This window comes from Micropterus salmoides, unplaced genomic scaffold (assembly GCF_014851395.1).
Source record: "Micropterus salmoides isolate LMB-PRFRI ecotype aquatic unplaced genomic scaffold, ASM1485139v1 Ms_hic_scaffold_19, whole genome shotgun sequence".
Lineage (NCBI taxonomy): Eukaryota > Metazoa > Chordata > Actinopteri > Centrarchiformes > Centrarchidae > Micropterus > Micropterus salmoides.
The window spans coordinates 15,697,305-15,714,149 of NW_024041039.1; the positions used below are offsets into that span (position 1 = coordinate 15,697,305).

Sequence of the window (16,845 nt, forward strand, 5' to 3'; positions counted from 1 at the left end):
GTCAAAATACCCTTGTTGGTTGCATTTTTGTGACCTGTGTAGACAGCTGGACTGATTAAAACAGACGTGTATGTGTTCCATCAGAACGCGCGAGTTGGACCACCAACTGCATTATTACAAGTTAACATAACTGACCATGACCAATTAATGAATGTAATGGTGAGCTTATTGACCTCAGTAGTCACCGCGATGATATCTCAAACAAACTTTGTATTTTCATAACGTTTACTTAAATACATGGGAACCAGTGGATGACTTTAATGTAAGAATACAATATTTGGGATATATATGGTAACAGTTAGATAATAAATTAGGCCCAACTGGCTGCTGATTCACTGCCCACACCAGAAATAATCAGAATTAAATAATTAGTGCCGGCCGGGGCATCTCTGTAGCCCCACAATGCTTCTTTTATAATGGTATGTTGTGACACAGTTTACCTTTAACAAAAAAATTGCAGCTCATTTGGATATTGCACTTGGTCATATCGCAATATTTCAATAAATTGTTCAGCCCTACTCACACATCCCTCACTCACCACCAGTATCCAAATAACAATAACTTCTCTGCCTCGGGTTTCCATGACTACCCTGTTCACTAACCACTGACACATTCCTTTTTTGAACCAAACATATTACCTAAAATGTTCATATTCTGCTTATATTCTCCTATTGTCCTCTATTCTATTTAACCACACCAGCATTTATTCCATTTTTCCCTGTTTTAGATTTAGATGTCAGCTGCACAAACAGTTACTGGTCTGATGTTGCCATGCATGATAAACTAAGCAGCCAAAGTGTATTGATCCTGCATCAAACAATATTGATCATCTTAATGTTTTTTATTGAGACTTTGGCTAAGAACGAACTGACCAGAGACCCCAGAGATTAGACTGAGCCTCTGTGTTTCATAAAGAAAAACATAAATAATTCTGATACATTATGGCAGGCGATTAATACATCTGCATATCAATGGTAAACCAATAATGTTTCACTGATTATTCTATTGATCAAACCTTCAGTTGAGATATTATTTATTTAGGCTATAAAATATGGTAGCCTTTTTGTCTGTGGTACCCAAAATATTTTTAGAAATTTTAGAATAGAGTTTAAAAATCCACAGCATGTTAACTGTTTTTTGATACCTTCTTATATTCTTTAATAATGTAGATAAACGTGAAGCGGTAACATTGCAAATACAATGGGAAACCTTCCGTGTCTCTCTCTCTCGCACCTCTCTGCTAATCCCCGCCCACCAGAACCAAAAGCAGGAGCAGGTTTCCCTTTGAAACGTCACCCCGTTAAGGCGTCACTCCCCAGCAAGAGCCTCGACTCGTCCTCTCAAAGACGCCCCTCCAATGCTTCGCGGCTCAGGGCAGAGTGCCCGAGGCTTCAGAGGCAGCTGCGACAACGTCTAACAGGGGGATGAGAGGTTAGTACACCACTGTCCCCCCTCAAAATATGTTCTCCACTGTCATCGTGCCTCTTTGCCACTGGTCGCTACGAGCACCATGGTATTGAACATAATGAGCCCAAAGCTCCATGTGGAGCCAGAACATGTTGACTCGTGTTTTGCACTATACGCTGTTGTTGGCAAAGGAGGGATAACGTTAGGCAGTTCTTTGCTAGTGGTTGTTTCTCAGACAGAGAGTGTTTGCAAAACTTCTGAAGCCCTGCGCTGAAGATATTGAGCTTGACTGAGTGACATGATGTCCCAGATGTGCTCAATTGGATTCAGGTCTGGGGAACGGGCAGGCCAGTCCATAGCATCAATGCCTTCCTCTTGCAGGAACTGCTGACACACTCCAGCCACATGAGGTCTAGCATTGTCTTGCATTAGGAGGAACCCAGGGCCAACCGCACCAGCATATGGTCTCACAAGGGGTCTGAGGATCTCATCTCGGTACCTAATGGCAGTCAGGCTACCTCTGGCGAGCACATGGAGGGCTGTGCGGCCCCCCAAAGAAATGCCACCCCACACCATTACTGACCCACCGCCAAACCGGTCATGCTGGAGGATGTTGCAGGCAGCAGAACGTTCTCCACGGCGTCTCCAGACTCCGTCACGTCTGTCACATGTGCTCAGTGTGAACCTGCTGTGAAAATTTGTGAAGAGCACAGGGCGCCAGTGGCGAATTTTCCAATCTTGGTGTTCTCTCTGCACGGTGTTGGGCTGTAAGCACACTGTGGACGTCGGGCCCTCATACCACCCTCATGTCTGTTTCTGACCGTTTGAGCAGACACATGCACATTTGTGGCCTGCTGGAGGTCATTTTGCAGGGCTCTGGCAGTGCTCCTCCTGCTCCTCCTTGCACAAAGGCGGAGGTAGCAGTCCTGCCCTCCTACGGCCTCCTCCACGTCTGCTGATGTACTGGCCTGTCTCCTGGTAGCGCCTCCATGCTCTGGACACTACGCTGACAGACACAGCAAACCTTCTTGCCACAGCTCGCATTGATGTGCCATCCTGGATGAGCTGCACTACCTGAGCCACTTGTGTGGGTTGTAGACTCCGTCTCATGCTACCACTAGAGTGAAAGCACCGCCAGCATTCAAAAGTGACCAAAACATCAGCCAGGAAGCATAGGAACTGAGAAGTGGTCTGTGGTCACCACCTGCAGAACCACTCCTTTATTGGGGGTGTCTTGCTAATTGCCTATAATTTCCACCTGTTGTCTATTCCATTTGCACAACAGCATGTGAAATTGATTGTCAATCAGTGTTGCTTCCTAAGTGGACAGTTTGATTTCACAGGAGTGTGACTGACTTGGAGTTACATTGTGTTGTTTAAGTGTTCCCTTTATTTTTTTGAGCAGTGTATATCTCATGTACTACTGTCAGGATATAGTGAATTTTTTTGCAAATATGACAAAATTTTTATATATAAATATTATAAAAGTTACCTACTGCAGCTTTAAGTCCACCTAAGGAACAAGAAATATTTTGATCCCGTTTGAATTGTGCCCTGAATTACACATATGATGTTTGTCAATGTAAAAGATAAATTTGAAAGTCAAGAAAGACGCAGTTTGACGTAACACTGTGAAAATACATAATTACGAAGACAACAAACCCAAAAGCTGCGTATGTGACTTTGTAACTTTTTCTCTCAATGACTGAAGCTAACGTCAAAATACTTACATGAGAGGATGATGCGAGACCCCACGAAGCTCAGATTATAACTCGAACCCTGTTTGTCGCGCAGTGATACAGATCTGTGCAAAGGAATTCGACGTCATACCCGTTGTATACGCTCATTATATCACTGCTATGAACCAATCAGATTGCTTGATTTGAGCTACCCGTTTTATAATTTAAATTGACCAACATCATATGTGTAATTCAGGGCTCAATTCTAACGGGATAAAAAGATAAGTTGTCTCTCGACATTGACTACCATACATATTTTTCCCCAAAATAAGGTCCCATGAGCCTGAAGCGGAAGCGAGTGACTTCAGCTCTCTATAGGCAGTATGTAAACTTTTCACATATGGTATTGTAATTGTAAGCAGTAAGTGTTTATTAAGGAAACAACTATAATTCCTCCTGTGGGCACCTATAAGTGGAGGCTGGATAAACTAAAGACAACATAGTAAAACACAGTTGTAATAATACAAAATATGTCTTATGTCTATACAATATGTCTGCGTACACCATATTAGTATGTTCTCAACCATTAATAAAATGTTTGTACACTTCTATTTTCTGCTAAATAGAGGGGATGTAAAGTGTTTGTAGTGTGAAACTGAGAAAACAAGCTAATTTCAGACCATCTGAGAAGCTGTCACCCTACTAGATTTACAGGTTTTCATGTTACACCTCACATTTTTATTTAACATCTTGTCATGTTTCTTCCAAAACATCACTACACGTCTCGTGAAGTCATGAGGACGATCCGTTGGGACTTTGATGGACGGTGCAAAGAGAACAATTTACGACTCCTCATCAATAAGGTAAAATAAGAGCACTGGCCATGGACTCCCGGCAGAACAGGAAATGATTTGTCAGCATACAGGTTGAGGAGTTGGAGATGATGAAGAGCTATGGGTTCACTTTAATAGTAAAATGGGCTGATTAATAACACGAGCACACAAAAGTGAGCAGAGGATCCTCGTTAAGTTCAGTAGTAAAAGTGTTACTTTCCACCACTGGATATGAGTCAGTCAGCACATTACTTGCAAGAAATTGCAGCAGAGGCTAAACCAAAGTTGAGGATACAAGTAGGTGGGAAATACGGTATGTTTATATGTCTGTCTAATGCTTTTTCATGCTTACTTGTTAATGTTTTAGTTGCTTCTGTTTCCTGCTTCACAACCAGAGGATCTCCAAGATGGCCGATAAGCATTATTGTCACTGTATCATCAGATTTTTTGATTAAATATAGCTGTGAACAATATTTCCTGAATGTTTTATAATTAATTCACGGCAGGATTGTGTTTAGTGGTGACACTTCCTGATAGTGGATATCACACTTAGTTGGAGGGCAGTCATTGAGTAAGCCCTTGATTTCCTGCCAGTTCTAGGGCAGCTATTAGTTTGCGGACCTGCCAAAGACTCTTCTGAGGAATAAGAGGAGAAACAACAACTTTCAGCACCGTGGACAGCTCTATTACAAGTGAAGTAGCACAGTCCAACATCTTGTAACAAAATTTGTTTTTGTAAAAAATTAGATACTATATACATAAATAACCCATATCCTATTATATAGTGTATTATACAATTAGTAGTATTTGTTATTTACTATAGTAGACGATAATAACTGTAAATTACTGTTACAGTCTGCTTTCAGTCTGCTATCTTTAAAATTCCATCTACTCTAATGCCATCTGTATAATATATTTTGGGTACCACAGATAAAAAGGCTACCTGACTAACAATTGTATGCAAATATGTCTTTTCTGCTTGCACCAGCTCCGTCTCAGAAGAGGCTCAAAGATTAATTTGAACTCTCACTAAACAGTCTCACAGGCACCCACTTTGCCAGAGTTATATTTCAGCAATTTGATTTTTAGGTGAAGACACAATGTATTATTTCATCTACACAAACAGCTTTATCTGCAAGGACATCTACAGATCAGAACCACAGCGGTTTCTTCTTTATGTACATTGAGTGAGTATGATTACACCAATGTCATCACAACGTGCATCTGCCAGTTCCTCCAGGTGTTAATCTGATGCCTTGTTCTTTATGAAATGGTTTTATTCTTCGCTGTTTTTTTCAGTTGACCTTGCCAGCTCGGGCCTCTCAGAACTTTTAATTACGTGTCTGATTTGACTGGAACTGCCTTTGTCACTGCCTACGTGCCTGGACTGTCTTCTACAAAGGAACATATTTCCCCCTTGAAATGCCATTGCATGACATGACATCAAAAGAAATGGCAATCCCAATGAGGCCTGCCTCTAAAAAGAAGGGGAAAAAATCCCATACTGTCTCCTGCCATGAAGACCGATTTGCTACACCAAGGCTCTCTGGTAGACAGACAATAGCTTTGAAAAGCCAACATTTTTCAAAATCATTTTGACATGACTAGAATATGTTGATGTGTGTGAACTGTATGAGAGGAATGATCCAAGATGGGAAGACATTTTAGTATTTCAGTGTATTCATGGTATGACAAAGGATTACATAGGAGCATAATAAATAATAGCCTGCAAATACTCCAAGACAGATGATTTTGTACAGTATTTTGTGTGATTTATTACAATTTTCATGCTCCTGCATGTTGTAGAGGTGGATACAAGTAAAAATAATATTTGTATACAAGTAAAAATAATATTTTACTAATTTTACAAAAAATTACTATGCTAAATTGGTTTGTTAGCGAGTTTCTTAACGTCCGTTTATAGTGTCTTTTAAAGTTACTCAGCCCTAAAAGTGTTTAGGAAGCCCAGTTAAACCTGTGGAGTTTCCCAAAAAAAGTGAAATGCATTTTGACTGCTCCTGATGGGTAGTATTTCATGTTTTACTTTTATGTCTAATAATGAGTATCATCTAATGTGATAGATTACTCAATCTGGAGTATGTTACATGACTATTCGGTCTGTAAACAAAGCTTGCTATTCAGTAGTTTTAGTTTTGTTTTTTGTTTTTATTGTTTGCTTCCACTGTACTACAATGGTGTTGACTGAAAAATGAATACAGAACAGGCTATCAACAGTTTTTATAAAGGTGTTTTACTTCATAGTAAGTAGTGTTATTTCATTTCCAAAACTAACATTTAAATATATATATATATTCCTACAATACCCATGCATGGTAACAACGCTGTGATTAAGGTTAGGGAAAGATTGTGGTTATGGATATACTGTATGGCCACTACACACCTACAGTGTACCCACACAACTATTTATCACTATCTAACAATTATGTTGCCTGATTAAGCCTCTTGTCAAAAGTGGAATTTTGTGAAATCACGCAATAACCAAGATGGCTCCTCTATTAGAAGGTTGCGGGTTCAAACCCCGGTAGTCCTGGCCTTTCTGTGTGGAGTTTGCATGTTCTCCCCTTGTCTGCATGGGTTTCCTCCGGGTACTCAGTTTACCCCACCATCAAAACATGTCAGGTTCTTCAGTCAGTGCCACTGGCCAATGCTAAGCAGCTTTGCTGGCAAAGATCTGGAGTTGGTCCCCAGGCGCTGCACACCGGCTGCCCACTGCTCCCTTGAGGAATGGGTTAAATGCAGAGAGTGAATTTCGCTACGTGTATGTGACAATAAAGTATACCTTACCATTTGCTGCAACTATTTGTTGGCGAACAACCACTATGAGCAGTTTTCCAGAGTCTTTTTTGTCACCTTAAGATTGCAAAGCAACCAGCAGAGACAGATAAACTGTTTTTCATTAAGAATAGTTAAAGCATCCCAACATAACTGCCCAAGCTGTTTCCCCCTGCTTTCAGTCTTTATCCTAAGCTAAGCTTAACGGCTCCAAGTCCATACTTAAAATAATAATGAGAGCGATCTCATGTAACTCTTAGCATGAAAGTGAATAAGTGTTATCCTAAAATGTTAGGAAAAGTAGAATAGGCCATTAAAATCAGCTGACAACAAAAACGCCTTTTTATTTCACTATTTAGCTCGCCATGAGTCAATACTCTAGCAACTTGCTGCTGGTTCACAAATAACTTTACACAGTCTTCTTCCATTAGAGTGTGTGCTGGGCAAAGCCCTATGGATCAAACCTCTGATGAACTTACGATCCACTTCAATCAAGATACTATAAGTAATAAGGATGGACCTCGCAGTAGAGCTGGCTCGTCTTCTGGCTGACGAATCCTAAAGCAGAGGCTGCGAGGGGGAAAAACTCTCAAGGAACTTCCCAACCTGATGTGATTGGACAGCTGCTGCTGAGGTGACCAGAACAGCGTTTAGCTGTTAATAGTTTTCTAACGGGGTTGCATGGCAGGTAAGACCATTTACCTTGGACATTGATTGTGCTCCCTGTCTTTGATCACGTAATTGCTTTGAGAGAGAGATGAGAGTGGTTTGCTGTTAAACAGGTGTGTTCAAATCGATTATAGCAGATTTCTCATTTCTTAGACATGAGACAGAGCGAGAAAGCAGAAAGAGTAAATGTCAGCATCACTCTTACATTATCTGGTTGTATTAAACTATAGTTTATCATTATGTCAATTAATATGATCACTGTATTTGAAGATCTGAAGCTTATCTATTTATCAATGTTTCGTTTCTCTTCCTGCCTTTTGGCTTTAAACTCTAGTCTGGCACTTTTCCAGTTATATTCCCTTTGAAAAGAGGCCATGGCTTCTCAGCATGGTTCCAAACACTTACTTAATACAATCACTGGTCTATGTTTGAGTGTGTGGGTGCAGATTACATTATTACACTCATTTGGCAGATGCTTTTGTCTCTATCTCTCTCCATCTACAGTGTAAAAGAGTTTCAAAGTGGGCGACATGTTTTTAGGTGTTCAGGAGTTAGGAAGTAAAAGTAATTTGTTGCATATGCAGTTTCACATGACTGGCAATTGGAGCACTTAACAGAAGCCCTCCTCGTTGAATCATCCGTAAGAAAAATTAGTGTTTGTAAACGCAACCCTATATCGCATCAATTCCACACTGGAACCAGAAACACAACCCCTTTGTCTGAGATTAGGGACAGATCGAGGTTTCGTTTAAATGTTAATTAATTAAACATTTTGTGTCATGACCAGGATATTTCTCTTAACAAAACGCTGCAAGTGCCTAAAAATAACCATAAAAACCTGTAATCATGCTTTTGTTGCAAACCTTTTGCAAATGGGTGCAGTTTGAATATTTTGTGACTCGGCAGATACATTTTTGTTCTTCAAAAACATTTCCTTCAGTTTGCAAAATTGCAGTTTCTTTGATAAAAAGTCAAGAGTACAAGCAGAGCTGCAACTAACAATCGTTTTCGTTGATTAATCTGTCCATCATTTTCTGGATTAACCGATTAGTTGTTTGGTCCATAAAATGTCAGAAAATTATGAAAAATGTTGATTACTGTTTCCCAAAGCCCAAGGTGACATCTTCAAATGACTTGTTTTGTCCACAACCCAAAGTTTCTCAAAACGATTAATCAATTATTTAAATAATTGGTTATTAATTTAATAGTTGACAACTAATCAAGTAATCAGGGCATCTGTAGGTACAAGCTTATGCACATTCGAAAACGGACAGAAGAAAACTACGACTCACATGGAGCATAGTGCCAAAGCTAATCTTACAATCTGCTAAGGGAGCCACTGATGTGCTGAAGCTAAAGACTACACTTTATAGAAACCTTAAACGATCATCCGTTTAAATGTGTTCTGGGTAAAGTTTTTTATAACTTCAGCAACTATCGTGCAGTGTTTTGTTCCAAAATGCTACTGTGAAGTTTTCTGAAAATTGCTACAGCTCTAATTAACATTTCTGACTGGCTTCTTCTCCGAGCAATAGCAGCTAAATGATGGAGAAAAACATAATTCTCCGAAACAAGGTTGACATTCTAAAAATGGACATAACAACCGTATAGTATGTTTAGCAAAGAGATTACCAAGGATAACGTTAGAAAAGGTGGGTAAAGATAGATCTGACACTAGCAACAATCTTTTGTACATACTGTAAGTGCAAAAGAGTTTTCTTTTCTATCTATTTTTCAAATGTGACCTTCTGTTGTTTTTAAACTCAATTCCAACATATCTATTTGACTGAAAAAAAAATCATAAATTGTTCACAGTACAAAGTGCAGAGCTGAGGACACTGTTACTGCCAAGACAACAACTTTTTCTTGGCTGTCTTCGTTCAACACATGGTGTAATCTAACAGGGAAAAGCAAACAGTAAGTAATGGTTTCTTAGTAACTACAGGACTTCATGGTCTGGAATAAATGATTCCAGGCCAAGCTTTGGGTCACAACCTGTGTGTGTGTGTGTGTGTGTGTGTGTGTGTGTGTGTGTGTGTGTGTGTGTGTGTGTGTGTATTTGAGTTCACAAATACCCATCACCATCATACATCTTTTATGAGAGAGAGGTCTGTGGTACAGACACCATTAGGATTCTGCACTTCTTACTAACATCAATACAAAACAACCACAGTGGTCATGAAATGTGAAAGCTCAGAGAATAATGTAGTCACACAGCCGCGAAGCCTGTACAAGCAAGCGGTGGTCTGAAGGTGGGAGAAGCTGGAAGGACTCTGACCCCTACTGAGTGGTGGAAGAAGTACTCAACGTCATTTACTTAAAAGTAAAGTAGCATTACCACATAGAAGAATTCTCCATTGTGAGTAAATTAGTACAAGTACAGAAGCCAATCAGCAAAATGTCCACAAAGTATCAAAAGCAATCACACTCATTATGGCCTATTTCAGACTGTTATATTATTATATATTTTACAATTGCATTATAATTACTGATACATTAATGTGTTAATGTATTTTAACTGTTTTAATCTGTAATGGTGTCCTTGAGTGCTATGAAAGGCGCCCATAAATAAAATGTATTATTATTATAATTATTATTATTATTATTATTATTATTATTATTATTAAGTAGCCATTTTATGTTGTAGCTGGTAATTTTACCCCTAAATGTACTGTTGGATGGTTTATTATACCACAATGTATCACAATTTATAAGCATATCACATGTTACAGATCAAAATCTTAATCTCCAAAGTAACTTTAAATGTCAAATAAATGTAGTGAACTAAAAAGTACAATATGTCCCTCTAAGATGTCCACCACTCCTACCGTATAGGTATAGTGCTACAGAGAAAGACACTTAAGGAGAATACTCATTTACACCCTATTTATAGTTGTGTAATCAACCTTACATCTTTCTTGAAATAAAAGACTTTGTTTTTAATTCTTTCAGTACTGGGATGAGTCGAAGTGATGCTCTGGTTTACAAAAATTTTTCCATTCAGTACTAGACTGTGTTTCCCGAACAACCACAGAAGGTAGCATTGAACTATGTTGGTACCACCGTGACTTGGACTAACCGCTTATCCTGCACACAGGGTCGCGAGGTGTTAATGAAATCAACAATATAAATAATATATATAACGTAATCGTTTTATTTAGCCTAAATATAGGCTATAACTTAGAAGAAAAAATTAAGAACTATTAACGATTACAAGACATTTAGTGAAATAGGTTTAATCTGCAAGTATCTTCAGTTTAACAATTTAACACTATTATGATTCCCTTGGCCCACAAATGCTATTAAGGTCTTAAGAATAGCTCAGTGCAGTAAGTGGCTGAGCTTGTGAATGTGCTCTATTGAGACAGATATGGGTTCAAATCATGTGAGTTCTCTATTTATCTTTGTTATAATAGCAACAAAAGCTCTCAGGGATTTATTCATTACAGTACTTTCATGAATTTTATGCTGTCCCTTTTTATATTTATGTTTGTAATGAAGACTAGAGAACACCCATGGTCCTCAGAGGCCTAGAAATGTATACATGAAGGTAATATTAAAAGTTATGTCTTTACATTCTCCATTTTGTCCTTTAATCTTTGTACTGGTGACTAATATTAAATCAAGTTATTGTGAATAGATGGGTAATCTGTGAGAAAAACACCTGCTGTTTGTAGATGGTCTACACTAAGATACTTGGTACTGAATCAATGCAACCCTACCCATGACCCGACAAATACATTTAAAAGTACTTTTATAACTACATTTTAAAAAAACCTTCACCATAAATATGTTTTGTACAGCAGGATTATCTAATATTCCCTGCTTAAAACACATGAACTTTTCTGGTATCTGTGACGTAGTCACTGTGAACTAAGCTTCTAACCAAAGGTCAGGAGCTGTAGTTCAAACTATGCAACTTAACGACAGTTGGTGCGAATGTTCGTCGGAACTATGGTTTCTCGGAACACCTGCGTCGCTTAACGATGGTTCGTACCATGTAAGTTACCAATTTAGTTACCTCTGTAGTTCGAACTAGGGTTTCGGGAAACAGTTGCGGCGCAACTACATAGTTCCAACCAAGGAAGTTGCTACCATAGTTAACAACAATGCTTTTGGGAAACACACCCCTGAATGGGAGCAAATTGTTTCATGTAATGGTTAATAAAAACAGATCTATCTTTTAACTTTTACTTCCCTCAACAAGAGAAGACTGTGGTTGTAATTGATGTTTTGGGGGATAAAAGTGTGAAATTCACAAATGTGTTGCTAAGAAAGTACATATGTCAGGTAAAGTGTTTTGCTATTTGATAATCAGTAAAGCTGTCTGTTGTAACTCTTTGTTTTGTTGGAGAAAATGATCTGTTGACCACAATTTAAGGTTATTTTGAACCTTGATTTTTGTTGCGTTTATGCTACAGATGTTTTGTTGGAAACTGGAATAATAGTTTCTGCAACATGAGGTTGAAGCTGCAAACACCTCAGCAGAAGTCTCTTACCGTCCTGTGCATCTTGTCCTCCAAATCCTGGTTGATCCTCTGAAGAGCTGCATAGCTACTCTGGATCCTAAAAGATCAGAGCAAAAATACGCTCTGGTAAATATGTAAATGACAGCATATGGTGACTAAAGAGTGTTTTACTGTTCATACAGCTAAATAGGCACTCCACGTAAATTTAGACAGAGAAGTAAACACCTAACTAGATCAGGGCACTGATGGAGAATCTTGGAGGGGATTTGCAGGATATTTAAAGTTCTGACTCAGATTTGAAGATCAAAAAGGATACAACTATCCAGAGCAAAACAAGGTAAAAATGGTTCATATGTTTGAGCGTCACAGCATGGGATAGTAAGAAAAAAAAAGTATGGAATCAAAAAAAACTTTAAATCCTTAAAGATTTTATGACAGAAAATCGGTAAACATGCATAAGCACAGCCGTAGCACTAACTCTGCAGCTGAAGGATAACATAGTGAGCTTTTTTGTGTATTTTTCTCTTTAAATTACAGGCCTTTTGTTCATTTCTTCATGATTTTCTCCTCCTTCTGTCTCCTTTTATTTCTCTCATCACTATTGCTCTTTGATAGACTTCCAGTGAATTTGTGAGCTTAATGGAACAGGACCTCAACTCTCTTTTTGTTAACTTGTTCCTGGTGTTTTATCATGTCACCTCTCACTTCAGTATCACATTTTCACATTAGCTCTCGGGACTAAAGAGAGTGTTGATAAACCAGCATTTATGGCTCCATTAACCAGACAGATACTGATGACAATTGATGAATAACAAACAAAGCCAGTCATTATGAGCAACATAATGCTGTTTGTAGAGGAGAATAAGACCTGAGTCTGTCAGGCAGCACTTTCTATCTCCAAACCAATCATCCATATGGTTAAAATTAGGAAGAGTGAGTTTGGGTTATCTCAATCATAAAAAAAGATGGATTTGTGCAGGATCAGTCTGCGAGGATCAGACTTGGGGCGAGAAAGTCCCATAGGCACAAAAAATGCCTCATCCACCAAACAGCCATAGCGTCTGCTTTCCAAGTTTTCCAAGTTTTTGGCAAGAGACAAGTTTCAAGTTTATTTAAACAGCATATTAATCACATTTATTTATACCACGGCCACAGAGAACACTCGGTTCTGTCTGACCAGAAGGTTTGCTCTATTTGCAGATAATGTCATTGCTCTGAGGTTATCACCACGCTGCTAAATTAAAACTCATAGCTGGAAGGCCGCTTATGTATTTGTTACTGGGCTACGGTTTATTTTACATGTTGAAGTAATAAATGAAGATTTATTCTAAAGTTTTAAAAGATAAAAGAAGAAAAAAACAATGTTTTTAATTAAAGAGCATATTTGTATAAAAATTATGAATGAACAAATTGTTGTCAAGAGGCCATGGCATTAGTAGGATGATTCACTTCATCACATGCAGTGAAGAATCTGCAGTCAGGGGAGGCTGATGCATTATTTTGCAATAACAACACAGCTTGTTGTGATCATGGGTGGTAGATAAACTGGAAAAAGCTTGCATGCGTTTTGTCAGGTGTGTGATTGTGTGACAGATCGTTTGATACTTAGGTTAAACATCCATATAAGATCAAGTACAACTTGCTGCATAACTTTTTTGCTGTGTGATGTTTCTTCCAATGGAGCTGATTGTTGAGTTATCAAAGCAATCAGTGCACTTATAGTTTTCATCTTATGTTAGTGCACCATTAATAGATTTATTTTAAAATGTTATTTTTTAATGTCATGTACTTATATAAAATATTATCTCTTTTAACCATAAATTCACGGATGGTCCCTTAAGCCCACTAGTTTGTGTTTCGATGGGAATTTTCTCCCTTTAGAAAGTAGAAATTGTAGAAATTTTTTATTTTCCTATTTGCTTAGTTACAGTCTTTCAGGATGTTAGATTGTTGTCTCCTCACCGATGAACTGTATGTTTTGATGTTACTCCACAAAATACTGAAAGACTTTAGAATGTGATTTTGCAATGTTTTATAACCACTAGCCTAAATGTAAATAGTTTTTCTCATTCCAAAGAAGACAAGTTGTAGTTTCACTTTTTCTGCATTGACAACACAGCAAAAAGGCTTGTCACGCTTATTTCAAATGCCATTTACCTAGGACAGGAGTGGATACAAACTGAAAGTAGCTATTGAGAGCTAAGAAATTACAGATTTCAATAGAAAAGTTTGTGTTGTTAAGATTTTTTAAATATATAAATGTATTTATCTATCAGCAAAGGGGGCTTATTTGGAACACCAATGGGCTACATTCTCTTTATCATCATTCATTTGACGTGATATTTCAATTAAAATGTTGTCACTTAAATTCGGGCAGTATATATTAAAATGTCTGATTTGATGGACTTAATAGGGAAATTCAGCCTATTTAATTAAAGTTTTGGTTTAAATAACTTTAATCTAGTAATATGTAATCATCATCATCATATTGAGTTCCATATATAGTTTATACATATATAATGATGCTAATTGGATTGTTCAGTCAGATGAACACAGATATAAGGTTAACTGGTGCTTCCAACACTTTGAGAAAACAGAAATAGCCCTGTTGCCTTACAAGAACCTCAATACTAAATGACTCTACAAACCCCCGGATTGCAGTAGGTTCAAAGGTGTCTTGTCAAATTCTCACTTTTTGCAATATCTGCACATGGCAACTACAATATGGTTAAGGTCAGGGGAAGTTGGTGATTGTGGCAAATAAAGTATGGTAAAAGTATGTTTAAGGTTATTAATCTTAAACACATTGGGTTAGGGATAGGGATAGGTCATGGTTATAGTTCATAAAAAGACCAAAGTTAATTTCAGGTCTGTAACAGGGCATGAACTCTGGGCTGTGGTCTAATAGTAATTTTTCCTTAGGAAGGTTCCTAACCGAGTGAAATGACCCCCTAAGTGACAAAAGATATGGTTGAATTCTCTAAATGTTAAGGAAAGCTGTTTCATTGCTTCCTTTCTTATCTCCTTTAGCATGGGGTACACTGGACCCTGCTTTACCAAAGCAAGAGAGATAATGCCGTTCCACAGTTCCTTGCAACAGAAATATTTGAAGTGACGCACCCACGCAAATGTGGAAACAACAGAGCACATTTTATTCTTATCACACAATCTAAAACTTATGGAAATCCTTGCATGATTGGCTGTGCTCCAAATCCATACATATAGATTTCTTCTCTTTCAAATAGACTCAGGAGTAATCTTGAAGAACAAGCAGATTAAATTTCTAGTTAACAATATCATCATACATGTTGTCGCACACCACACCATTATGGAATGCACAAAAAAAAAACTTCCTCTACCCAACAAATGTATGAAAAAATGTATGAAAACTCTTTATATGTCTATCAATATAATTTACTCTAGGCCCTTGCTCAAATCCTTATTTTTATTTAATTATTAATTTAATGGCTCAACTTTCCCTTGTATATTCCTTTATGTCATTATATAATTTCAATATTCCAATCCTGTTTGTTTTGTTTTTACTTACTTCCTATGAGTAGGGTAATTGATGGTTTCTGAGGATCTTCTACACCATTTAGTTTGTCACTGTACTTAGCTTCCACGTGTTATAAATAAAGTTGTTTTTAAAAAAAGTCTAAATGCCGTCAGATTCTCTCAGTGAATTCTCCTTCACATCTTTCCTTGACCTCATGAGGTTTTCCATCGAGGTAAAGGAGAAGTGTTTAGGAAAAGACATAGGATGTCATTTTACTTTCGACTGCAGCCCTGGTATCCTGCATGATACCCTATATGGATACTGGGGCTATTTGCTTAAAAATACCCATACCACATAACATTCATCCCTCTGTAGTTTTATGTGGATTTTCCATGGAACAATATACAAAAGCTTGTGCAGTCCTTTTACAGCACAGATGGAGTTTGAATGTTTTAGACAACTTCTCTGGTCATCAAACAGCTACTGAAGCCTCTTACCCTCACACCTCCATTGTCCTCCTTTTCTGTTCTTCACACAACTACCTTCCATCACTATATACAAGTGCAACACTTTGAGGACATCAAAGGGGCCCATGAGCCGAGTACCACTGGCCTTTCAATTGTATGATACAGCATGTGAAAACACTCTTCATCTATCACCCAAATTTCCTTGATGTCACAGCACGACTTTGGTGGGTTTGTTCCTGGTGGGGAATTGACCGTTCATGCATACATAAAAAGGCAAGCTGCCCACAGAGTCATGCCCACATGCACACACACACCTGCGTAGTTTCTCTGTAAATTTCTCCAGTTCCTCCTGGGCCCGGCGCAGCTCTGTCTCGAGGTACTGCCGAGTGGAATCGAACTCCGTCTCCACCATCTCTAGTTTGTGGGTGGTGTACGACAGGCGCTTTCGGAGGTCATCCTTGTGGTCGTGGAAAGAACTGAACATGCAGCGGAGAGAGTTTGGAGAACAGGATTTGAGAACAAGACACAGTTACATCACTGATGTACTTTCATTGCTGTCAGAGTTTGTCACAATCACAGAGCCAAGCAGAGAGAGCGAGAGAAAACAGACCGTGAGAAAAGGCAATAGAGTAAAAAGTGAAGTGTGTATCTGTTTGTGTGAGAGGGAGGGAAAGGGATGAAGTGTAGCTGGAGTGTAATACAGTTTGGAGAGAGAGAGGTCCCAGGCAGGGGGAAGGCAGTGAGGCACTGATGGGGAGGAGGAGATGGATGGAGGAGGAATACTAATCCTTTCCCATTCACAGAGTGAGAGCATAGATGGGAAAGGAGCTCCCATCAATGTAATGGTGAATTCTATTACACATCCACATCAGATCTCTGAAAGAATAGGAAAGGATTTTTGCCCCCAGACAAAGACGATGGGTGATTCATAGAATAGGTGAAAATATACAATCGACCACAGCTTAGTGTGTGAGTAAGTTTGACAAGAGGGTGAAAGGCAGAAAGAGCATGAGCAAATAAGCAAGAGGCTGA

At 38.5% G+C, this 16,845-nt stretch overlaps 1 protein-coding gene across 1 annotated transcript in view; it reads right to left on the reverse strand.

Annotated features, from left to right (window-relative positions):
- LOC119909862 (brain-enriched guanylate kinase-associated protein) overlaps positions 1–16,385 on the reverse strand; it is a 36,059-nt gene extending 19,674 nt beyond the window's left edge. Inside the window, 2 exon segments of the mRNA XM_038728111.1 lie at positions 11,881–11,947; positions 16,128–16,385. Of these exon segments, the coding sequence (XP_038584039.1) occupies positions 11,881–11,947; positions 16,128–16,297 (237 nt within the window). The 5' untranslated portion in view covers positions 16,298–16,385.
- Positions 16,386–16,845: the final 460 nt, after the last annotated feature.